This window comes from Python bivittatus, unplaced genomic scaffold (assembly GCF_059951505.1).
Source record: "Python bivittatus isolate LINGU-HERP-01145 unplaced genomic scaffold, Pbiv_v1 ctg000320_np1212, whole genome shotgun sequence".
Taxonomy (NCBI): domain Eukaryota; kingdom Metazoa; phylum Chordata; class Lepidosauria; order Squamata; family Pythonidae; genus Python; species Python bivittatus.
In genome coordinates, this window is record NW_028277052.1 from 5,668,257 (window position 1) to 5,693,599 (window position 25,343).

Here is a 25,343-nt window from a genome sequence, read left to right on the forward strand (position 1 = left end):
TTGAATTATACGATTTCTAGCTCGTTTTGTGATTTTGAGCATTTATAGACAAGCTTGAGGCTAAAGCTATGGGTAGACACCAACCTAACCCACAAAGTAATTGGTTTGGTTTGGGCTTAGCAAGTCATGGTGGGTTTTAAATTATGGTTCTCGGTTAGCACATTTTGTGAATCCAGCCAATTATAGTTTATTCAATAACTCGTGCTTATGGGAGCCATTTAGCGGGGGTGTGAGCTAAATCCATACCATCGAACAGAATGAAGTTGAAATGGAGGATGGGGTAGCTTGGATTGTAGGTGGGAAATGGCCTTTTTAATGGCCTTTTAAAGTAAAATAGAAATCCAGGATCTTGGGTCAAAACGTTCTAGCCTAGCTCTCTGCCTGTCATGCTAGTTTTCTACTTGCAGGGAATTGTGGTACATGTGATTGAAGTACAGAGGAATTTTAAAATTTTTAAAAAGTCTGTTCTGCCACTTTATCAGAAGCAGTCTGGAAGCACCCTTTCTGATGAATGAATTCTCTTAAAACATTGTTTTTCCAGCTTGGGAACTTTAAGATGTGTGGGCTTCAGCTCCCAGAATTCCCCTACCAGCATCTTAAAATTGCCACGTTTGAAAAACACTGTCTTAAAAGATACAAACGTCCACGAGCTGCAGTCTGTAAGAGCTTATGCCTTTTAATAACATTGGTTAGTCAGAAAAAGCACACTCGGACTTCTTCTGACCTTTTGCCACCATAAACTAACATGGCTCTCCTCCTACAGCGTCTTCGGCCAGTTTACTTTATCACCTGATGTTGCAGTAAGGCAGATCAAGGGCCGTGAAGGAGGTGGGAGGAGAATACCCGGTGCAGTGGGGTTTGGAAGGAGGGGGGGCATTCATTGGGTGGAACAGCAGCCATTGATGAGTCCAAGAAGACCTGCAAGGGGGTCTCCAGGCTTTCTTCCCCACTGTTGGGTAAGAGCGGAATTAAGCCAGGCAGAAAAGTGATTACTGGGGGCTTTGATTGGGTTCCCCCATTCTCTTCTCTGAAATAACTGCACAGTAATTAGTTTCACAATTTTGCTGCTATACTTTATAATAGCCTCCATTAAAGTTATGGGTTTTTTAAGGCAGTAATGGCTTACAGAGTAATTAATGAGGATGAGCTTTATTGCTACTTTTATTTTGGGGAGTTTCGCCCATTCCCCCCCCTCATTCACACATACACACACACACACACACACACACACACTGTTTGCCAAACTTTCTTCCTCCAACTGAAAATTCTTAGCGCCTTTCCTGTAACATTAAGTTTCCCTCTCCCACTAACAGCCCCCCAAAATGGTAGCTTATGAAAGGGTGAACAGGGAGACGTTTTTCTCCCCCTCCCATAATACTAGAACTAGACACCTGCCAATGAAATGGGCTAGTAGAAGATTTAAACCTGACAGAAGGAAATATTTCTTCACACAGCATGAAATCCATATGTGCAATTTGCTGCCCCGAGATTTGGTGTTGGTGACTAGGTTAGATAGCTGCAAAAGAGGACTAAGCCAGTGTTTCTCAACTTTGGCAATTTTAAGATTGCGGGGGGGGGGGGGGAGTGCTTCTTCAGTAGAAGGACTATTGTCCTTGCTTAGAGGAAGTCTGACCTTCCCCTGGAGAAATTCACTGAGTTTCTCAGCCCACCAGTTTGGTGAAGAATTTTGCAAGATCCTTCGTGCCTAGCTCTATAATAAGCATCTTACTCTTCTGAAGAACAAACAAAAAATCCAGACTATCCCTGATTTAAAAAGGGACACTTTGAATGGATACTAGTGGGCAACGCTGGCCTTTACAGACCCCTAGTGTGTGACTGTGCATGCTTTTTCACTGTTTTTCTACACTTATCACAGCAGATGGAAGCACCTGGGTGACCTGGTTTGATCTCGGAAGCTAAGCAGGGATAGGTCTGGGTACAATCTGGATGGGGAATAGTCAGGAATACCAGATTCGTAGATTGGACTGGGAAGTCCAGTTAAGAAAGAAAGAATCCCATAAGAAGCCACAGCAAACCACTTTGATATTATTGCTGGCAAAACTACATGGGTGCCTCCGTGAATTAACCAGGAGTGAAGCTTGACTTTTCCCCTCATCCCGGCCATGTTTTTCACTGAAATCAAAGCTATCCCTGAAGCTGTTTCCTGGCCTCTGGATAATGACCCTGTGCCCCACCCATAAACATTGCCCCTCATTGCCTGCGCTGCAGCGTTTCAATCAGCCCGTCAACGTCTCTTTCTTTGTCCCTGAGTGAGCAAGCTGAATGGCTTTCTCCTGTCTGCAAATTATCCACCCCGTACATCGCCATCTAAGTGATGTACACCGCTTGCCAAGATAACCCCTTGATAAAATATGGCCTGCTTAAATCTTGCCTGGGTTCCCATTAGAATCCGAGCTAAATACAGTATATTAAGCTGTGTGTCAGCTTAATATACTCCCAGCCTTGGACATTTTGGGAAGGAGAAGCAGGAGGAGGTGGGAAAGAGATAGCGTGCAATCTGGGGACAATCTAAGATTTCTTCTGGTGGATATCTTTTCCTCAGTATAAATGTGGAATGAACGTGGAACCCGTCCATCCTTTGCCGCCTTCCCATTTTTGCTTTGCTTTGCAGGCCTCCTTCCAAAAGGGATCCTGAAGTCCTGGCCAGTGAAATCACTCAGAGAGGCATCTTCCCTGCTGGGGACAACCTGGCCCCTCCCTGGTGGAAGCTGCTGCCTCTGCAAACCTGCTTGTGCAATGGGTGGGTTGTGAGCGCTGGTAAGACCCTCTGAGCCCCACGGCCTTTGCGACTGCCTTCTGATCCCTTCTTGCCAGTTGATCTCCATGTGCTCTCCTGTTCTGTCTTTGGGGTTTCTGCTGTCAGGTAATGAGGAGCTGTGGGTCCCATCAGCCTTGGAGATGCCGAAACGACGAGACATCTTGGCGATTGTGCTGATTGTGCTTCCCTGGACGCTGCTTATCACCGTTTGGCATCAGAGCGCCATTGCTCCCCTGCTTGCAGTGCATAAGGGTGAGGAGAAAGCAATAGGCCAGGCCAGCTCTGACCATCATTGGCCCCATCACCCACCACCACCACCACCACCACCACCACCACAAATCATCCTCATCCTTCCACTGTTGTGCTCATTTCACCACCCTTCCCTTCCAGGATTCTGAATCCAAAGCATCTTAGAGATCTTTGAGCTTGTTTCTTGTTTAGTTTACAAACAAGGACAAACTGAATACTGAAATTTCCTTATTGGCCATGATCAAAGATCCATCTTCCCCAAGAGAATGTGGCTGATGAAGAACTTTCTGCAAGCTCCGTAGGAGTTCGGCTATGGTTCTTCAAGAGTTAAGCTGAATGGAATGCCACCTTCCCATTCTAGATCTCTTGGAAGGTTTCATATCCTCTCCAAGAGTTCTGAGATGATTCCTTGCCCAGAAGAAGAGACAAGACTTTTATTGAAATTTCCAGCCAGCTATCCATTGAACTTATGAAAACCCGTAAAAATACAATGTTACTCCTTTTTTTGTTTGTTTGTTTTACTATGCCCAGTGCATATTCAAAGGTACAACACTCCTTTCCATGAAGATTCTAAGCAGTTCCATGGTGATAATTTTCTCTGGATCAGCTTAATGGGTGTCCAGTATTCTATTTCCTAACATGGCCAGCCCTGCAAGCTTCCAAACAGGCTGCAGAGGAGTTTAGCATCATAAACAAACCAACAAACAAAACATTTAAGGCTCGGTGCAAAGAAACTTGCCATCACTTCCCTAACTATGTTGTATTTCCATGTGGTCCTCTTGCTAACAAGCTGCGGATAGGCCGGGTTTACACATTGTGCTAAGCCATAATATGGTTTGTTTAGTGAGATGTGTGAATACAGCCAATTGTAGCTTCTTCAACAAACCATGGTTAACCAAACCATAGCATAGCACAGGCGACCAGTGTAATGTATGACACTGGTCATACACGTTTTCTCCATCATATCCTGTTCTCTTGTGGATCAGGTTTACAGTTCCATCTTGCCTTATATCCTTTTTCCAACTGCTAGCAGATAACCATGGGCCAAGGAGGTACAAAAATAATGCCTGCCTTCCTCTGAAGTATTTGATGCAAGTATTCAAATATTTCATACTCAGGCCCTACTCAGGCCCTACTCAGGCCCAAGTATTTGATATTCAGCCCCTACTCAGTAATCTTCCATGAATGACAATGGACTTGAGCTTGTGCCTCCCAAGTCCTATGCCAACACCTTAACCCAGTGTTTCTCAGTCTTGACCATTTTAAGATGTGTGGACTTCAACTCCCAGCTGGGGGATTCTGGGAGTTAAGTCCACACATCTTAAACTTGCCAAAGGTGAGAAACACTGCCTTAACCAGTACAGCACACTAAGCATGAAGACGATAGAAGTCAGGAAAAAAAAGCCTTATAGCATACCTTACAAGAGTACAAATTTTGTACAGGAGCAGGCGAAGCTTGGCAAATAAACCCCAAGGAAGTAATAATATTCAGGTGTAGAACTGTTCTCTTGGAACCCCGTGGAGCTATTTCTTTGTCTTTCTTGATTATGTTGAATCAAAATTGGTAGGGTTACCGAGGTTCAGATCAAAAGAGTTCCATGAATCATTTCATCATTTCTGTTAATGTACATTGGAAGGAACAAATGTATTGCCTGTGTGTGCTTTTTAAAAATCTTTTGACCTTTAAAAATGAATAGACTTGCTGGGCTATTATACACTCAACTTTTATGAATAACCTTTCAATTTGGGTGTGTCACATGTTAGCTAATTCTTTGCAAATACAAGGATGTTCCAATCTTGTCATTCTTCCACTTCTTCCTTGAAGGATTATAAATGATAATGATGATGACAATGATGATGAATATGGGTATTGTAATTATTAAATATTCTAAAGTAACTGTTCCACAGATTTCATAATTTCTGGAATAGATGGGTCCTTGGCTCTGAGTCGCTTAGAAACTTGAACTGATAATGTATTCTGCTTGCTACCTTTTTGCTAAGATATTTATCTCACATTAGCTTTTGCAGCAATGGTCTGATATATGAAGTCCATTTTCCCCCATATTTTTCTTTTATCGCTTATGCTGACCATTACTTCTAAAGCATTAATTAAGGGATGTTCCACTACACCAGGGGTGGTCAATTGTTTTGGTCCTGAGAAATGCTGGCTGGAGGCCACACATCGTTAAATGTTACCATCATGGCTCAAAGCCAAGAAGTCTCCAAAATTAGGCTTCTAGTCTCAGCAGCTCTGAAGAGGCATCATTGCTAACTTCAGGTCCTGGACTGGAGATACCACATATAGACTCTATTTTCCCCAGCAGATGCCACTGCTTTCTGACTCCAACAGGTGAAGCAGAACCATCTCACTAATCAACAGGAAAGCCCTAGGGAACATTTCCCTACCTGTCTCTTTTACAATCAGCTGCAACACTTTGGGGAAGGTGAGACCTTCCAAGAAGTCCATGCTAGTTTGATCATTAAATCCAGCCACTTGTTCTAGTCTTGTACTGCACTATTCTATAAACTAGCTAGAACATCGCTCTCCATGGTCCTGAAGTCAAAATGTTTAGCTTGGTACCTAGAACTTTGTATTATCCCTTGTCCTAGGCCTATTCCAACTTTTTAAAAATCTTTTTATATACAGAAAAGTACATTCCACTTTCCAATCCATATTAGATGGATGTCAACTCCAGCAGATAACCCCCACACTCACACCTGTTTCCCTATCTTTTTTTTATTTTCCACCCTTTCATTGACCATGAAGCTGGCGTGCAAATTGCTGGTTTCCTACTGCAGATCAGTAGCTTGTTATACAGCTGGTGGATTAGGGGAATCAGCTGGCTGGGAAGGGTGAGATTACTGCTTTGCTTCTGATCACAGTAGGAAAAAAAGACAGGATTCCCCAGGGCATTCCTTTTGCAGACATAGGTCCTATTTTTGAGTCCAAATAATACTTGGTGAATGCAACTGGGCTGTATTTCTGAAAGCACTGGATTATTCTCATCTCCCTAAAGAATTGTGATAAATATAATAATAATGAGGGTGCTCTTCTAGAGAGATTTCAGCTGGCCCTACATCTAACCCTCGTCAAATGGTAGTCCCCAGCATTTCCTGGTAGGAAGAACACTCAATTTCTTGAGTTCTATAGCCTGAGAAAAAAAGGTGCACAACTGTTTTTGTCCATCCAGGGGCTGCATTTTTAAGACTGGACCACAACAAAGAAGAGAGAGAGCAGAGAAATATCACCATTAATTGCATTAATTTTAATTAAAATTACATGGGATTGCTAAAATACACTTAATATGATTATTCCCTCTCTGTGCATAACTTGCTTATGGAATGAACAAGTTTTCTACAATACACTGACTCATAAACTAATCAGACTGGATATACACAATATGTTGACCCACCAAAAAACTGAACCTAACCAGCTTTAGTATATTATGTGAATGAAGTCGCTAAAGCTTTACCTAATCTAGTTATGTTTGCTATGTGGATGGAATTTCCACAGATGCCATAATATCCTCATTCCATCGTATTAAATATTATTAGTTATTTTGGGAATAAACTTCCAGGGCCACTTGTAATCCTGGGATCTTGGATTATGCACTTCTCATCTAGCACACAAACAGAAGCGATGGAAATTTAATGGCATTGTTCACTGAGCCCTTTTAAATAATTGAGCGCTACCCTGATCTGTTCGTGTTTTCCCAGTTCCTCATTCACCTAGGTGTTAGTGCAAATTCAGTGTCTTTAGTTCGAAGCTAATAACACTGATTTTATACACTTATAGGGACATAGAAATATACACTATGCTCGTATACTTCTATTTATTTATAAAAACACAAGTAGGGCAAACAGAGTGATGCCTGAAAAAAGCAGAGTTGATTGAAGTTGTTTTACTCCCTTCAACATACAATTGATGATGGTTCTGGGGAAGTAAATAAATGTATCTTGCATGCATGCATACACACACACCAAGTTTGGTTATTTTAAAGCAGACTCAAAAGGTAATTTATGCTGTATTTGGGGGGGGGGGTGAGAGATGTGAGCAGGAGCAGGAAACAGAGTTGAACTATACAATGTACGTTTATCTAATCTGATGTAATCCCAGTCACGTTCAAGATTTCAAGTAAACAAGCTGGAGAATCGCAATGAATCAATGAAACACAATAAGGGTAGAGCTATTTCACAAAATGCTTTCTCCTCAAATTACTTTGTCAGTTTTACAAAATTGGGGCTGAAGCCCTCACACCAGCTCTCCACACTGGCTTCACCCTGCCCCCCCCCCCCACTTTTGGGCTGTGTCTACCTGGAACTTCTATTACCTTTTGGTCTTCCAAAACTGTCATCTCTCGCTTTCTGCTTTTTCAGCCTTTCCCCTTCCCTTCAGAGAGAGGATTCTCACCTGCCCAAAGCACCTCCCTCAAAATGCCCCAGAGATCTCCAAAGACTAGATAGTTATCCTATGCAGGAATGACCAACCAGTAGCCCTATAATTCAGTTTGGTGTCCTTCAGATGTTTTCAGCTTCAACTCTCACCAGCCTCAATTTTTATGATCACCAAGTCTAAATTCAAAACATTTGGAATACACCATGTTGTTCATCCTTGAAGTAATCCTTTTAACCCCTATTTGGTTGATTCCATTCAGGTTCATCATTGTTTTCTCAGCCACTTGTCTTGAGTATTATAGTATTCTCCCACAGAGTTAATTTTTTTCCCCAACCAAAAATTATGGATGATGATGGTGATGATGATGATGGCGATTATTTATAGAGGAGCATCAATATATATTGCTTTTGCCAGAAAATCAGAAGGCAGATTACCTTATCCCAAAGAACCTATAGTTGACACAGGGAAATAAGCAGATGGAAGGGGAATCAAGGAGCTACAGAGGTAGAAGATGCCTTGATTTCTGTTACTAACTGCAAAATTCATGGTGCCTCAGGACATAGCAGAAGATGGTGCGTAATTAAATATGATCTACCTGCTTTCCACCTTGTTCTCCTGATGATTTCTGCTCTTCATCTTATTTTCTATTCCTCCTTCATAACCCCTGCCAAGAGGTGATTTTTTATCTATTTGTTGCTTCAGCTGTTATTTTCTTGTTCCTTCTCTACTACAGAGGATGGTGGGGACACCCGTCGTGACTTCTCCCAAGGCTCGGACTCTAAGGAGTATTGCTTATCTGACCGTGATATTGTGGAGGTGGTTAGGACAGAATACGTCTACACCCGCCCACCTCCTTGGTCGGACGCCTTGCCCACTATCCATGTGGTCACTCCTACCTACAGCCGCCCAGTCCAAAAGGCGGAGCTGACACGGTTGTCCAATACTTTTTTGCATGTCCCAAACTTGCACTGGATCTTGGTGGAGGACTCTCAACGTCGAACTGCTCTTGTCACCCGGCTTTTGCGAGACACAGGGCTGAACTATACCCATCTCAATGTGGAGACCCCACGCAACTACAAGCTGAGAGGGGACATGCGGGACCCCCGGATTCCTCGGGGAACCATGCAAAGGAACCTGGCCCTAAGGTGGCTGAGGGAGACGTTTAATAGAAACAACAGCCAACCAGGGATTGTATACTTTGCAGATGATGATAACACCTACAGTCTGGAACTTTTTGAGGAGGTAAGATGCCCAGAGAGCTGCTTGGCCAGATAGGTTAGGCCGCTACTTCTGGCCTGCAGTGGGTCATGTCCCTCTGTTAGGAAGCCTTGGTGGACTTCTCCACCAATATGAGATGGTACAGAAGAGATTGAAGGTAAGTGAAAACGCAACACTCAGTGCTGGGTCATTAGTTGTATATGGATTATTTATATAGATGTAGGATTGGTTTTAATCTACAGAAATTGCCTCTTCCTCTATTCCCTTCACAAGCTCTGAGTTCTTAAAACCCTTTATGATGGATGAGGCCAGTGGGCATTTAATTTCGCATCCAATTTCCCAATATTGACAGCCAGATGCTCCAAAAAGGCTTGCAGATGGATTGAGACAAGAATAGCTTCTCTCTCTTTTTGACCTCTCACTATAAAAGAGATAATTATTGTTTTCTCCTTCTGTACAAAAAGTTGGGGTGGGGAATGAAAAATGGAAGAGATGAGATGAGATTAGATGAAACTGTCTTATTTCACAAGCCATACTGTTGGCCCTTGTCAAGTTTGCTTTGGAGTCTGGAAAATGAAGTCGAGCAGATATGAAGGGCATTAAGTTGGGGAAGTCTGCTCTAATCTTAATGACCATGGCAGCTGGCAATGGCTGGTTTCTCATCAAGGGATCTTCTGAAACCTTCCTTGATGCCAAGCACCTCTGCCTTTTGTGCACAGAAAACATGTGCTCTGCAAGTAAACTTAAGTCTCTTCTTTAAATAGTTCCCTTAAACCAAGGAGATTTGAAAATAAATGTTGATAATACAGGGAATGAAAGAGAGAGGGAAGTCATTTTTTTTTTAGGAAGGGCTCACAGATGGCATTTGAGATGTGTCCTGAAAAAACAGTCCAAGCATTAGAAGCAGCAAATGAGATGTTATTTATAGGGGAAGTAGGAAGTTCAGTATGCTAGATTTGAAATAATCTTTTAATAGGTTTCAATCTCTCTCGGGGATGTGCCAAGCACTAAAAAAATTGTCCACTTAGCTGCCTGCAACAGTAGGGTAGAATTCATTTTGACACATTTTTCCTATAGATAATAATTTCATCACTGTCTATATTTACAATGCCTCATTACATATGGTGCTTTCCCTGTTATCTTCTCCTAATTGACAAACTGTTCCTATAAATTGTCCATGGATTTAAAAAAAAAAAATGCAAATCACCCTGCTTTCATTCTTTTGCACCTGCATTTCCCTAATGCAGATGTTTAAACTGTAAATTCCCCTGATGTAAACTGCTTTTTAAAATGCAACTACCACTATCGGTCCAGAACTTCCAGGAAGTACCTTTTTTCAGATTTTTTGGTTGGGGGGCCTGCTTTTTTGCTCAAATGCTAGCATTTTATGGGATGCTTGTGTTCCCCCCTTGTGAAGTTCTGTGGGAATCAAAGTCCCAAATTCACTTCCAGTGGGACCTGTTTCAATAGAAATGAGAACTGCACGCTTCCTTTATAAATAAAAGCTGACTCCAGAATTCAAATACGGCCTTGAAAGTTGCCTAAATATGAGGCCGGGTTTCTGTTTGGGCTTTTTATTTTTTTTTCTCCTTCTTCTTTAAGTCTTCTGGGAGGCACATGAAACAGCAATGCACCCCCACCCCTCCAATAATTGCTTATTTGCATATAAGTGCCATTAAAGAATACTAATGCTGATTCACTGCCAGCAGTGGGAAGGAGTTTTATACACCACAGAACATGACGCATTCCTTTCCCTGAGGATTTTTATAAATTAAGTCATTTTCAACAACGTTGTAAAGTTAATTAATTTAAATGCAGGCAAATGAAATGTTGCCTGTTGTCAAAGTATGGAGTCCAGGCTGAGTTTTTTAAAAATTGCCCAAAACGGCAGTCTGAAGACAGGAAAAGGAGCTGAGAGTGGGACAAAGAGATGTGGAACTGGCCAGGATACAATGCCAGGTTTAATTACTGGAAATAAGGCTAATTTACAGGAGCAGACATGGACACAGACATAATGCCAACAGCGCCACTCTTGTCATATGAGTGGTGTGCCATGTTCCACATGGCACAATCAGGACAAATAAAACACATTACGTTGAAATTACATTCAGATATGGTTTGTTAGGGGTATAGGCTTTATATGCTTTTTCTCTGGAGTCAAGGCAATGCACATTGTTCTTCTACAGTCCTTTCCTTGCAACAATAACCCTCTGATCTTGGTGAAAATCAGGGTGCTATCCTGGCTGAGAGTGGAGCTGATTGTCTGCCTCCCAGATCCTAATCAATGACAACAGAAGGGGGGAGGTGTTAAATGATTGTCTTCATATATTTAATATTTCCCCCTTTTGCCACATGAACAATTACAATTTGGGAGCAATTTCTAGAGGGGGCTGGAAAGCTGTTTCTGAAGATTTGCAGAATCTTGATTTAGAAGGCACCGGAGACAGATGGGAATTTTATAATATCAGGTCTGTTGACACCGATACAAAGGTTAAGCTTTCGATGTATTACTAGCTTAAGTGTTATTGGCACAGGCCAACCACACTTACCACTCGATTCACCAAAGTCAGAATTAAGAATAATGAGAATAATAGATGGAGCAGGAATCCTATGCAGATGTCAACGTACACACCAGAGTTGCTCTGTATGCAGCTTGTTTCTCCGGGCTGCAACGCTGGGATCCCAAGCTCATAGTTGTCAATTCCAACAGTAGGACAGGTAGACATCGTCTCCACTTTCTGACTGTCTTCCTGAATGAAGAGCAAGGAAGGGCTGCTATAGTGCAACTATATTAATCTATGTCCTTCTGCCCCCATGAGTGGCGAGAGCTGTTAGTAAGTGTATTATGCAAGAGGGCAAGTACCACAAGCTCTTTTGGTTTCCCTTGTAGTAATTAATCATGATGAAAGACAGGTCAAGAGAGAAGATGAGCAGAAAGGGATCCGCAGTGTCAGCAAACGCTTTTGTGGGGAGAGAGCTCCCACCTTGGGTGGAAGAAAGAAGAGCAAGCTGTCTCTAGCGATCCTGATGGAGAGATTCTGTTGAAGGGTTCTAGAGCAGCTGGGCGCTATTCCTCTCACACACCGCTGAATCCTTTCTTCATTTGCACATTTATACCTTTGTAGGAGTCAGTTCTGGGTAGCTCCTTCCCCTGCTTCTGCATGGGGACAAATTCAAGGAGTGTTGATGATGAGAACTGTAGCTGGTGGGGTTAGGATAACCACACAGTCCAGTCTTATATTGCTTCTGCCTGGATGTGGAAGAATACATCTTATTTATGCATTTGTTAGACTGATACCCTGCCTTTCATTCAAGAGCTCAAAGTGACATACATCATGCTAGGTCCTTCCATTTTTCATCACCGCCACAATACTTTAAGATAATTGGACTGCAAGAGAGTGGCTGGCCCAAAGGGAGATTCTGTGGCTGAAGGCAGACTAGAACCTGGCTTTTCCCTGTCCTAATCCAGGATCTTCACTGCTATACCACACTGACTCACCAATGCACATTTGAATAGTCTCCCATGTAAAGAAAGTCAACAGAAAAAAAGACTTTCTCTGCATATAAACCACTATTACTTCAAGAATATCCTCCTTCACTAGAAATCTTCAAGAAAGGCTAGATGGTCATCCGTCAGGGATACTCTAGTAGATCCTGCCCTGAGCAGAGTTCCACTAGATCACCAGTTCTCAACCATTTTGGCCTCAGGACCCCTTTACATTCTTAAAAATGATTGAGGACCCCAAAGAGCTTTGGTTTATGTGGGTTATATCTATCAATATTTACCGTATTAGAAATTAAAGCTGAACAATTTTAAAATATTTGACTTTGCAGACTCCTTGAGAGGGTTTCAGGGACCCCGCAGGAGTTCCCAGACCACACCTTGAGAACCGCTGCACTAGATGCTTCTGAAGTCCCTGTCAACCCTATGATTCTTTGACAGTAAACTCAAAGAGATGTGACTGTTCTTCTTATCCAAGACACGTGTGAGCATCTAGCGCAGCTTTAGCAAGCCTTCCCCACCCCAGTGCCCAGCAAGCCCAGCGATTATGCTATCTGGGGATAACAAGACTTAGAAGCCTCTTGAGAAAATCACCTTGGGGAAGAGCTTGTGCTCCAGCTGTCAGAGATCAGAGAGAAAGAGATGTTCCTCTGTTCCCCAACCACGCTCCCAACGGTGTCCTCCTCCACTGACCCAATCCCAGGGATGCTGTGTGACTGTGTGGCTCTCCTCTCTCTCCTCCCCTTGTTTCCAGATGCGGACCACCCGGAGAGTGTCCGTCTGGCCAGTGGCTTTCGTGGGAGGCTTGCGGTACGAGTCCCCCAAGGTCAATGCTGCTGGGAAGGTGTATGGATGGAAAACAGTCTTTGACCCCCACCGGCCGTTTGCTATCGACATGGCAGGCTTTGCTGTCAACCTCAGGCTAATCCTCCAGCGACCTCAGGCTTACTTCAAACTGCGAGGGGTGAAGGGGGGCTACCAAGAGAGCAGCCTGCTCCGGGAGCTGGTTACCCTGAATGACCTCGAGCCGAAAGCTGCCAACTGCACTAAGGTACGGCTGCCTTTGGGGGGTTGACGTTCAAAGCAGAGGGGCGGCTTTTACACAAGTTGGTTTCTCTGGAGGAAACCGCACCTTGGAGAACCGCAGCCCTCCAGACATAACCTGAAGAACCTTGGTGGAGAGCAGATTTGGAATAATCACACTGCTTCTGATTGGCTGCTTCGTCAGCCTGTTCACGTTCTCATGTGCAACCCAAGTGAGGCGTGGCACCTCCAAGGCTGAAAGCAAAATGATGAAGTGGAGTTCCTCCATTTTGCATAAATGTACTGGGTACCTTTCCAACATGTGTCCAAGTGTGTGTGTGTGTGTTTTTAAATAATACTTTTGAATTCAGGGGCAATTTGCAGTGTTTCATTTTATCTCACCTCACAATGAAACACTAAATTAGATGCCCCTGGAAATACAGCTGTTGGACTGAGAAAGTAAATTTTTAACTTCTCTTTACTATATCATCTTGGACTATCTGCATGTATGTCCTGGCTACTGTGCTTCATCTTTTAAAGCCTCCTCACCACTCCATGTTTGGCTATAAGGAATATTCATTATCAACTGTATTCTTATTTTCAAGGACCAAAGGTTCTCTAGGGTTTAGCTAATGGGAGGGGAAATCCCAAAGCTTCTCCCTTGCTCATATCTTGGTTGTCCATAAAGTGAGATGCCTGCCCATCCTTCTACAGCTGTGTGCACATATAATCCTCTTAAAGATTAACTCCTTGGATTGCCACTTGGAACTGGAGAGGAGGGGAACCAAAGCTCCGATACTGAAAATTGAGAAACAGTAGGATTCTGCTTGAGAAGCTAACGAGAAGCCCAGCTTTGCGTGCTCTGGAAGCAGAACTGGTCTTTCCAACTAGGCAAAACCCAACCTGTGTCTCTAAACGTGAAACAGGGTCAATAGCATGCTCTTCATTGCTATGGCAACAAGACCCAATGGCAGCGTAAGGAGAATCGCAAGGAAGAGCTGGAACCATCCACTGCTCAACAGCAGCTACCAAGAGCCCTGGAAAGGGGGCATTCTAGCCAAGAAGTAGTGAAGTTCTGGGGTCTGCAGATGTTGGTGGAAAAGATACTCCTGCTACTAAGCTAATTTGCTAGTTGGCAGCTGCTGTTCCTGCATGTCCATTCCAACTACCAGCTTCCTGTACAGATTTTCTACCTATAAAACCAAACTATAGAAATATATGGCTTCTCTGTGAAGTCTTTCCCCCTCTCTGTGCCAAATGGGACTTCCCGGTGTCCACCAAAGTGATCTGTTAAGTTCTGCTTTGGGGGGGGGGGGGTAATCTGGGTGGCCACCACAGTGATTTCGATCCCCCCCTTTTTTTCCAGGGATCATTTTGGTTGCCAGTGCCAATGGTTTCAGCAGCCCGAAAAGGATTTAGACGTGACAGCCCGCTGGAGAGCTGACAATCATCCTCCTTCTGTTTTAATAACTAAGATAATGGTTCCGACAGCTCCTGTAATTGGAGAGGCAGTGTGCAATGCCAGAGACCAGTAGGTGTGAGTGTAATTAAAGTAGCAGTAGGGATTAATCAAATTGGTGCGATCTGCCAAACCACAAGTGCTTCAGGTATGAGAGGCTTTGGCGAGTGACAGCCCAACTGCTCAACGTGGTCCTTTTTTTGGTCATTTCACATCTGGGGCTGCCAGTACAAGAAGACTGTGAGCGGTCAGGAAGCTGAGAGGGCCATGCTTACGACATGCGCCTCCTTTGTTGGTTCACAGATTACAGATCACACGGTTAGCCTTTGGAAACCGTGTTTGAGGAATGGGTGAATGGGGCTGATGAATCCACTGGAAAGCTTTGCTAGTCTCCTGATGAAAGGCAAGTGGCATTTGTATGTAATTTTTCTTACCCTGGTACTCTCCTTGTTTGTTGCATGCCAATGACTAGGTGAGCCGTACTCTAGATGAAGGGAGCTTTGATTCAATTCCTCCAGTATAATAAAACATATTTAGACTCGTTCTTTGCTTTAGGCAATGCCTCGTTTAATCATGTACTTTTTAACAAGACTGCTGTAAGTCATGGCTTGCAAGCAGCAATATCTGGATTCCCACAACACCCTGAGCCAAATTACCACATTACGGCTTAGTATGATGTGCACACCAGTCAATCCTCCAGATAAGCAAAGTAATCATGGATTGTTTGGCTTGGTTTAGATTCCCTCCTTTAAAACAAACAAACAAACGAATGAACAAACAGCTCTTCTTTTGCACTGTTAGAGATAAGTAAAGGGGCTGGGCAGGATGAAAGCAAACCAGGAATGAGCAAGGAAGCAATACGTTGCTGTGTTTTGCAGAGCATGCTTACTCACAATTAGTAAACGTGAACCCAGTTATGTTGAAGGAAACCCAAGGGTGTCTAAGTGCTTTTTAGGGGAGATGCATTAATCCGACCATACCTAATCTGAACACCCTGGACCAACTTTTCTAATTCCTCAGCCAGCATGGCCACCAAATTATGAAATTATGGGAGTTAGCAGAAGTTAGGTCAAGAAGCATGCCTGGGGAACATCTTGAGATCCAGCACTATTTTTGTCCACATTGTTTCTCTGGCTGAGAAGAATCCCACCATGTTTTTCTCTGATTTGCTTTAAGCACTGGAAAGACACCATTCGCCTCTGGAGAATGTAGCGAGCTATGCCCTTGGTTGAATAATGTAAGAAGACTGACCTCTATTCTTCTTCTTTGATCCAGATTCTTGTCTGGCACACAAGGACGGAGAAACCTGTGCTGGTGAATGAGGGAAAGAAAGGCTTCACAGATCCCAATGTGGAAATCTGACATTATGCTGCAAAGCCAGGAATGATGTTAGCAGGTACAGTCCTAGTGTACTGGTAAATAACAGCACTTGGCATGTTGGCATTTGGTACTCTAGAGGTCTGAATTCACTCCCAGTGGGACTTAAGAGGAAGAATTTGAATCTGGCCCAAACTCAGGGCAGTTGCTCAAAATAGTAGCCATCCATCTCTCTTCTGAGATGTTTAGCATAACTCACGTTGAGCATGATGCTAAAAAGCGAAAGATTCCAACTGGGAGGGAAGGGAAACGCCATGCTTAGCACTGTCATATCATGCTACATTGTACTAAACACAGCAGCAGGATAGGGGAGAATAAGGCAGGTGGATAACACTTCCAGGGGCCGCCACGTGTTTTGTTTAACAAGTAGCATTGGCTCCAGACATCTTAAGATATAAATGAGAGTTTGTGTCGGAAAGCATTATGAATTCTGGTGCTGAACTGCAGCAAAAACGGGACACTGAAGCCCATTCTTTTTATTTGCAGCCCGTTTCCACTCATGGAGCCAAGCACCCCGATTCCAGACCCAAACCGGGCCCTTGAAAAACAGGAGGAGAACCACCATGCCGAGTTGCCCCACAAACCAGAGAGCAGCTTGGGTCCTTGAATGGAGGAAAAGGGAGATAAATAAATTAATAAACGAGTATTAAAAAACAAAAAACAAAGCAGCTCACGTATGCCTGACCTTTTGGAGACAATAATAAAATGAAATTTAAAAAACAGCAGGAAAACAAAAATAAAAAGCGTAGTGATGGAGGCATGGGACTCGCCGAGTGGCATCGGTGAAATGTGGGCAATGCCCATGAAGGAAATCCGCCTAGGAGGATCTCTTTCAGGACCCCAGGCTCCGAAGTGAGGTTCGTGTGTCCCACTGAAGCCAGTAAGGACAAGAGTCATCTTTTTGATCAACAGGTGGTTTGCCCAACCTGTGGATCAGGGACACTTCTGTTCTTAAACGTATCCTCTCTGGGATGTCAGAGAAGAAAGAGCTCAGCCAAAGGGCAGCAAAGGATGGGTTTAAAAGAGAGCGAGCATGTTGTAAGCTAGCAAATAGTCACCTTGTTCCTTCTTACCACCCAGATGAATTTTCATTGACTTCAATGGGATGGAGAAGGAGTTTTGGTGTCCTACTGTGTGGTGCAAAGGATTAGAAAGGGAAGTCTCCTTTCAGTTGAACAGGATGCCTAGCAACTTCAGGGACATTTCCATGCAGCTTTCTTGACAACAGGATGGAAGTGGTTTGCTCCTGCCTTCTCCCAGCATTTTTTTTTTTTGGACTTTCCAGTGTAGCCTATAGCTCTACGATTAACCAGACTTGACTCTGCTGAGCTCCCAAGCCAAGCCAGGCGCTGCCACTTGCAGAAGCCCAAATTATATCAGGCCATAGCTCAGCAAAGCCCCCTACTCAGGGGGCCGATCCCACCTTCACATATCACTCAAGAAACCAAGTACGTATTTCAACAGAAAGTCAATTTCATGGATCGGAGAGGACTTGGGAATTCCATCTGATGCCAAGGTTGCAGAACTCAAAGCTACCACTGTTTTGATAAGAAGGGGGGGGGCATGGCAAAGGTTCTGTAGAGAACAAGCTACTGAGTTGGATTATGATTAACAGGGTCAAAGGCAGCTGCATGGGGGCATCATGCAGTGAAACATGTTGGGTTCTTGGCGTCCTCTTGGGTGTTTTCCTACAGATATTTCATTACCAGACTAGGTAACATCATCACGGGAGGGGAGAATGGGGTTTGCTGGCTGTTTATATACAAAAGCCAGCAAACTTCACTCTCTTATGCACTGATGTTGTTACCTACCTTGGCAATGAAACGTCTGCAGGGAAACCACCAAGCTCAGAGAACGCCAAGAACCCAGTATCTCAACCATCCTTTTTGTGTATGTCATGAAGTCGTGTGCAACTAAGAGGCAGACCCCGCCTGTCAGCATAATTTTTTATCATTTTGACCAAACCTCTGATGGATTCTGATGGGATTGTTGAAAAACCAGTGGGAGCTTGGGAGCATAGGGCAAAGCCACAGGGATTAGTCACCATTCCTCAAGAATCTGCTAGATATTAGAACAGGAAAATCAGGAGGGAAATTGATGTACGCTATAAACACCCTAGAGCAGTGTTTCTCAACCTTGACAACTTTAAGATGTGTGGACTTCAACTCCCAGAATTCCCCAGCTGGGGAATTCTGGGAGTTGAAGTCCACACAGCTTAAAATGGCTAAGGTTGAGAAACACTGCCCTAGGCTGAATGTGTCAAAATCCATCATTTCATATTGATGGGTGTATCCTTTTTATTGTCCCTTCATAAATATATACATTTCCTGCATGTAGTAAGCTAACTCATAAAGAGTGCTACACAGAGCCTTGGTTTCTGTGCTTAGTGTCCTACGTGCAGGAAGGTACATTCAAGAACAAATGTGCTTATATTCTAAAATGGCCCTGAAATTCAATGACACAGTTTAGAGTTCAATTTATTCTGACTGAAAGGCAGACCAATGCATGGGATAAATGATAAAGAGAGTGAATACCAGAACACGACAGCCTGCTACAGACCCTGGGCTACTAATGAGCGCTCTTTTCCTGGTACATACTGAAATAATGTGGATTCAAAGATTTGGGAATTACATAATGAGGGATACGCACGAGCCGGCCGGTAAGAGGGTTGCCGCTGTCTTCCAATTCTGTCATGCTCTGGAGCGATGGCCAGAACTTCAGCAGAGCAGAAATAAATTAAACCAAGCTAGCCCTCCTGTGTGTTTAAAGAAATGAAGATGGAGGGGGGAGAGGTTTAAAAAAATTCAGCATCTGTGCCTCTTGCTGACGTTGATCTCTTGCTGAACAGATCAAATGCAGAACCGTCAATTATGGCAGTCCTTACTGAGATTTCTTTTTAAAAACGGCCTCTTGGGTCCTGATTTCCCCCGCCCCAGTAACCGACACACTGTTTTTTGGCTTTCCTTTAAATATATATATACATTGAAAAATACAAAGCACAATTGTATCTTCTGGCTGAAAGGAAAGTAATGTAATCTTGTACAGCAAAAAACGACTTATTTTTTTAGTCTTTAACCTGAGTAACTAAGATGCTTAAGCAGCACGGACTGAAATCATGCTTGGGACTAGTGACAGAAATCCCGTGATAGGGAAAATGATCATGGTAACAATAAATAATAATAGAGACAAATTTTCTTTTTCTTTTTTTCATTTATACCAGTATTTAGCAAACCAGTCACAGGAAAAAAACGAACCAACAAACCAACTGGGCCTTAATATGACTTTATGAAAAAAAACTCAAAAAACACGGTCACTGTCGGTGGGGAGAGAGAACAGCATCTGAGTAAAATTCGTATCCAACAATACAGAATTTAGACACAGGCTTTCAAAACAAAACACCAGCCTAACCTTTGATTAAAGGGGAATTGAGAGGCAGTTATTCATTCATTCATTTTTTAAAAAAGAACTTTTGTTTCCACAGTGCGGCACTTCTTTCCAATTGCAATTTCTTCTGCTGGTGTGTCCCCCCCCCCTCCATTTTATGACTACAACTCTGCCAGGCTGCAGTAAATCATAGATAAAAAAGAAAATCACAATGATTCATCCTGATTTCCTCCCATTTTTGCTAAGGAGCACATGGCGGATGGCGGGCTGCGCACTTGGGAGGCAACAGAAGCTTCAGATCTTTGACACTGGGGTGCATGTGAGTTGCAGAGCACAGAACAGGTGGAAGGGGCGTTCCCCCCCCTTGGCTTCTGTTTTTACAGCTGTACTATTCTCCATGTTTTTAATTTAACTGTATTTAATTTCATAAATAAAACGAAATATGGTTTTTAACAGCCAGAAGCCCCTCAACATCTCTTGAGCCTGCAGTTGTTAAAGGGTTATACTATAAGGGAGGGGGGGGCAGGATTATGATTAAATTGTATCCTGACGGCTGACCTGAGGAATAGCTAGAAAAACAAGTGCCAAATTCAGTGTGTGTGTGTGTGTGTGTGTGTGTGTGTGCGCACGCGCCTGCAATACACAACCAATTGCAGGCTAGCTACAGGAGGACATCTGACACCAATGATGGCCATGGTTGTTACAGTATTTGGCTCCAAAAGGGAAACTGAGGTCTTGACTAATGCTGAAAGGACACAAAGAAATTAGGATATGGAGACGAAAGTTTATCGCTTACGCCAGCTTCTTCCAACCTATACTTCTCGCAAGGTTGGGGATACAGGATCCATCATCCACTGGCCTTCTGGGATCATAGATGTTGTACCTCAAAGCACTGGAGGGCATCACGCTGGGGAAAGGAACCATGCTCCTTTCCCCCTTTTTAAGAAGCATGAAAAAGGCCATTTTTAAAACAGATCCAGTTCCTCCTTTCGCACTCGGCTAACCTTTCAAAAATGCACAGAGGCAGACTATCTCCTTTCAGGATGAATTTCCAATCCTTCAGAACCTCCCGCAGAAGCAGGAGATATGGTCTAGTTGAGTCTCAACACAGAAGGTCACAATCTGAGGATTATCTCCAAAGTGGAGCCTCTGTACGGATTGAGAAAATGGCCCCTATGCAGTCTATTCTAGAAAGCTGTCGTGGCTATGAATTCTAAGGACTGTAGTCCCAATTCACTCGGGGTGCTACACTGGGGATGGCTGAAGCACGTTAAACAGAATCCCAACATACTTGGGGAATATTGTGTGATGGTTTTATTTTGCTGGACACAGCTATTTTCTGAAACAGCACCATTCTGGGTTAGTCTTTAGGGGGCTCTATACAAGCAGGGGCTTCTGTTGCAGCTTCCTCCTGGCCGTGACTGCTCAAGGCGGTGCTTCTAAAGTTTAGCAGCAGGTTAGTGCATGTGAAGTCTTGATGCAAAGGTACAAGCCCACCCCACACTCCTGGCCCAGCACTCACACCTCATTATTTGTGACCGCAAGAACTTGTAGTAGAGCTGGGGAGAGCTGCAAGGGCAATCCATGTGGCAACGGGCCTCAGAAGTTACAGGTGTTCTGTGTAGTTTGCACAAAGCCCAATTCCAAACCCCCCAAATTCATTACATGTCACTGAAATGCAATTTCCATTCATTTCCATCTGGCTTGCGTGGAACTCCCCATCAGCTGCTGGCATTTATATGCCCAAACTTGGTGCTCCTGGTGCCTTCCTTTAACCATAAAGTTCTGGGTTTGAATGACTGAATTAATGCAAAGCTGTAGAAATTACATTCCTTCACAGCCTGCCTAATGACCGAATCAGGTATCTAAGATTGGCGATTCAGATTCTTCTCAAAAGCCCCAACACTGACTACTACAGGGGCAAAAGGGAATGTTCCTTTTCCAGCCACAAACATAAAAGCTGATTCAAGTCAAACTACTGCAGATCAGCTGCTTAAATCCAGTCGATCCCTGATGACATGCATTCCCTTGTCGGGTCCTTAGCATCTAGTGTTACAGGACAAGAGAACCTGTAGTAAAGTTGAATTCCTTTAGAAGACCATTCCTAGCTATCTGGGTTTCTTTCTTTCTTCAAGTACTCTTAGTTAACCTCCTAAATTAACTCACAAGGTGGGCCTTCATTGCCCAAACTCCACCCATAACTAGAAAATATAAGGATACAGGGCACAGTTTTCACAATGAGAGGGAGGAAGGTCTGCATCCAGACTCTTTTGACTCCCACAATCAGTTAAGAAGCATAACCTTAACCATTACTACCAGTAGAGGGTAGAACAATCAGGAAGAGCTCAGCTCACGTACTGAACCCTTCCCAAGAAGGCCAGATCTGTGGAATGGATGATACGGCCTCCAAGACGCTCTTCAAACACAATGATCTGGAGAAGAAACAAGAAGAAAAGGAACGACCTTGCTCAGATGAAAGAATACATTTCTTTTTGTCAATTCTGCACACCCCTGAATAAATAAATGAAATCTATATCTCTAGAGTCAAGAGGAAGTTTGCTTATGAATAATGAAAGACAAGTATTTCAGTGTTAGTTTCTTGTCTTTCCCTTAAGTAAATTTCATACTACTTCTCCAACAGCGTTGATTTGTTCTTAAAGGTCTATACAGAAATGCACATGCTAGTTGTTCACATGAGCACTATTTACATGCCCTAATGTCTCGTGTGTGTGTGTGTGTTAATATGTGTATGTATATTTCTGTGTGTGTGTGTGCGTTTAAAGGCTTAGCTTTTCAACCTGAAGCTCTCTTAGAATGGAATCTGAAAGTCAAAAAGTGCTAAAGGTTTACTTGGAAAGTGCACCATTTTATGCCAAAGTAGTTTATGACCCATCTGATGGGCTCTGGGTATATTCAGAGACATGAGAAGAAAGAGAACATGATTCAAGCCAAGCCACTCACTTCATTGTACCCTTGTTGGAGCCATGTTCCTGGGAGGTAGAGCGTTTCCTGAGGACCAATTTTCCAGTAGCGACCAAGGTTCTGACCATTGACAAATACAACTCCCTTTTCCCAGCCCTAGAACACAGACAAGGGGTCACACTACAGTGGTACAAGACGAAGGCATTCTGCAATGTACCTAGAGTTCTTACAGGTGACAAATGTTGCCTTAATAATGAAATGTTCTGAGAATCACACCCAATATGCCAAGTTTAAGAAAATACTGCAGTGGTGCTAGAAATCCTACACATATTTTTCTATTCCTGCTGCAAAAACTAAAAAAAAAAGAAAGAAAGAAAGAAAGAAAGAAAGAAAGAAAGAAAGAAAGAAAGAAAGAAAGAAAGAAAGAAAGAAAGAAGACAAATGCACATTCATTGTTACAAATAAGTATTCTTAGCGAAGCATACCTTTTAGACCACCATCAACACTTTGTATCGAACAAAACAGTAGATCAATCTCAACTATGCGTAAAGAATACTAACTTAAAATACAGAATTTGTTGTCCAATTGTTTCCTTTCCCCCATTCCCTGCCTCCACAAAATGCTGATAGGCCACACAAAATGATGCACAATTAGGGCAATTTCATCTACAATGCAGGCTTAAATCCAGACCGAATTGCGTTGACAGTCCTCCAGAATGACGGACACAAGACATATTCAAGCCAGCTACAGATACTCATGTCAATTTCCCAACCCGTGATGTTGTTGGAGGAGGAATGAAAGTTCCTGCTAACTTAAAGGAATCATTTTTGGATGATTGTAGGGCCCCAGGATCCTTGCCAACGAAGGGGTTTTGTGTTCCCCTTCCTGTCCTAGCCCCTACCTCCATATAGAAGAAAATAGGTTGCCAGTTTGGACAAGTGAAACACAACAAAAACTTCTCCTCCCTCATGACCTTCACAGTGATTCAGAAACAATCCATAAAACATTTAGAAGGCTAAGAATGTTGTTAAAGGTGGAAAAAAGATACTAGAGGCCAGCAGAAGCCACTAGAAGAGGATCCCATAAAAATAACTCCCTAGAAGCAAACTATGTTCATGAAACACTGCCTCTTTGTTCTCTCAAATGCACCATTTTCTCTATCCTGCTGCCCCCACTATCACATAGCTCTGCCTTAATTCTCTCACTCAACACATGAGGTGCTGCTATATAAGTGCTGCTATAGAATACTCTCCCCCCAGAGGTGAGGTGGGACCCTACTCTCCTGACCTTCCAGAAAGGAGTGAAGACCTGGCTCTGCCAACTCGCGTGAGGCGAGAAGAAGGGCAACCAACCCTGGGGGTGGCTGGCACCTCGAAGATACTCCCATAACCTTTATTTACCACCAGTATCTTGGATGACATTATTTATGTATTAACTGAGTTCTTATGGTAATTTTAATTGTATTTTAATTAATATTTATTCTTGTTTTATTGTAAACCGCCCAGAGTCGCTCTTGAGTGAGGTGGGTGGCGACCAGATTTGAAGTATAAATAAATAAATATCCAGTCAGTTATTCTGCTATTGTCAGGTTCAGCCCAAAGAACTGCACGAGACAATGCAAATACAGTTCTGTTGCGTTTATTAGCTCTAACCTCAAGACAGAAATCTCACCAGACTGAACCCAAGTTCCCAAGCCAGCCAGCCACAACACTGTGAATTCCTTAGGGAGGTGCCAGACTCATCTTCTTGAATTTCCCACGCTCCTGTTGGGGGCTAAGAACACGCTTATCTCCCTGAGCATGGCCTTCATAAGTTCATTCCATCACAGCTACGTCCAATCATCTGCACTTTCTAATTTGCATAACTCTACAGAGTAGGGTTGCAAGTTAGCCTCTGCTGCCTCCAGTATTGCAATACGCCGAATTGTGGCAGGTCTCTGTTCTAAAGCAACGTTTAGGGAAATTGTGAGAGACGCGTCTCCCGCATCCACCCATCTCTGCTTATGGCCCTGAAAAATAACCAACAATTTACCTCGAGCTTCAGGAAGGTATCCTCAGGCAGATATTGCACTTGCAGGCTTCCCCGGAAGAAGGCAGGACCCACTGCGTTGTCAGGGATGGCGCTCCAAGGAGAGGCTCCACGCAGACTGGGGGAGAAAGGAAGGGCCACTTCCTCAAAGGGGTCTCCAGGAGAGAAATCCATCATCATGCCCCATCAACGTTGATGAAGGTAGGTCTTGCTTATTGGGTAATGCATACATTTCCTCCCCCCTCCAGCAGTTTTCTCTAGAGTATACTTTCACAGACATCCTGCACCTAATTCATCAGGTCTTGGGTCAAACTCTACTTCAGAAATTGAGATTTTTCCACCTGGATATTTGAAAACCTGACGAGATACGCTAAAGAACCCACTGAAAATCCAATCTCTGAAAGTTAGAAGAACTTCTAAGAACAGTTCAACAATGTAACCAGCGACCCGTAGAGATGGTGGACTCCCCTTTATAGTTATCTTCAAGGAGAGTTGAGATGGCCATCTGGCAGGTGTGCTTTGGATTCCTGTGCTAAGCAGGGGGCTGAATTTAACTACCTAACGGCCCCTTGTAACTTTTGCAATTGTATTATTTTATGATTCTGTGGACCTTATATGCATCTGTGCTGTGAATTGGCGTTCAAATAATCATCCCTTCTGATAACAAATTTCAGACTGTTTGGAAACAAGAGAGGAGTGCTTGGAAACAAAGAACGCAAAATTGGGCTATATTTTCCAGAGGATTAGAACTAGATTCGAACAGACCCTCTTTGAACTGTATAGGGATGTTTTGAGAGGGAGGAAAGAAGAGAATAGTCGTTTGTCAAGCTTGCGTTCATTTGGATTTCTGTAGACAACAGGACTTGGACCTGATGGTTTCAAGGGTCCCTCCCAGCTATTATCGCTTTGAAGTGCTTACCTCTGTGATTGCTATTATCAAGTCAGAGGCCCCTAGTACTAGTACTCCCCTTCCCCTCCTTCGCCAGCCTCCATCCCTTGAAGCTCC

The 25,343-nt window shown here is 43.4% G+C and overlaps 2 protein-coding genes across 2 annotated transcripts in view; one reads left to right on the top strand and one right to left on the bottom strand.

Annotated features, from left to right (window-relative positions):
- Window positions 1–2,884: 2,884 nt before the first annotated feature.
- On the top strand, window positions 2,885–18,094 carry B3GAT1 (beta-1,3-glucuronyltransferase 1). Its single transcript, XM_088139160.1, has 4 exons — window positions 2,885–3,031; window positions 8,158–8,666; window positions 12,899–13,195; window positions 15,902–18,094. The coding sequence occupies exons 1-4, from the start codon at window positions 2,920–2,922 to the stop codon at window positions 15,986–15,988; spliced, it is 1,005 nt and encodes a 334-aa protein (XP_087995286.1). The 5' UTR covers window positions 2,885–2,919; the 3' UTR covers window positions 15,989–18,094.
- A 200-nt stretch (window positions 18,095–18,294) lies between these two features.
- The window catches only part of LOC103063259 (beta-galactosidase-1-like protein 2), a 46,384-nt gene continuing 39,335 nt past the window's right edge, over window positions 18,295–25,343 (bottom strand). The window contains exons 17-19 of the mRNA XM_088139021.1: window positions 24,341–24,455; window positions 22,349–22,465; window positions 18,295–21,819 (exon numbers count right to left, since the gene is read on the bottom strand). Coding sequence (XP_087995147.1) covers window positions 21,733–21,819; window positions 22,349–22,465; window positions 24,341–24,455 — 319 coding nt within the window. The 3' untranslated portion in view covers window positions 18,295–21,732. The remainder of the gene's footprint in view (window positions 21,820–22,348; window positions 22,466–24,340; window positions 24,456–25,343) is intronic.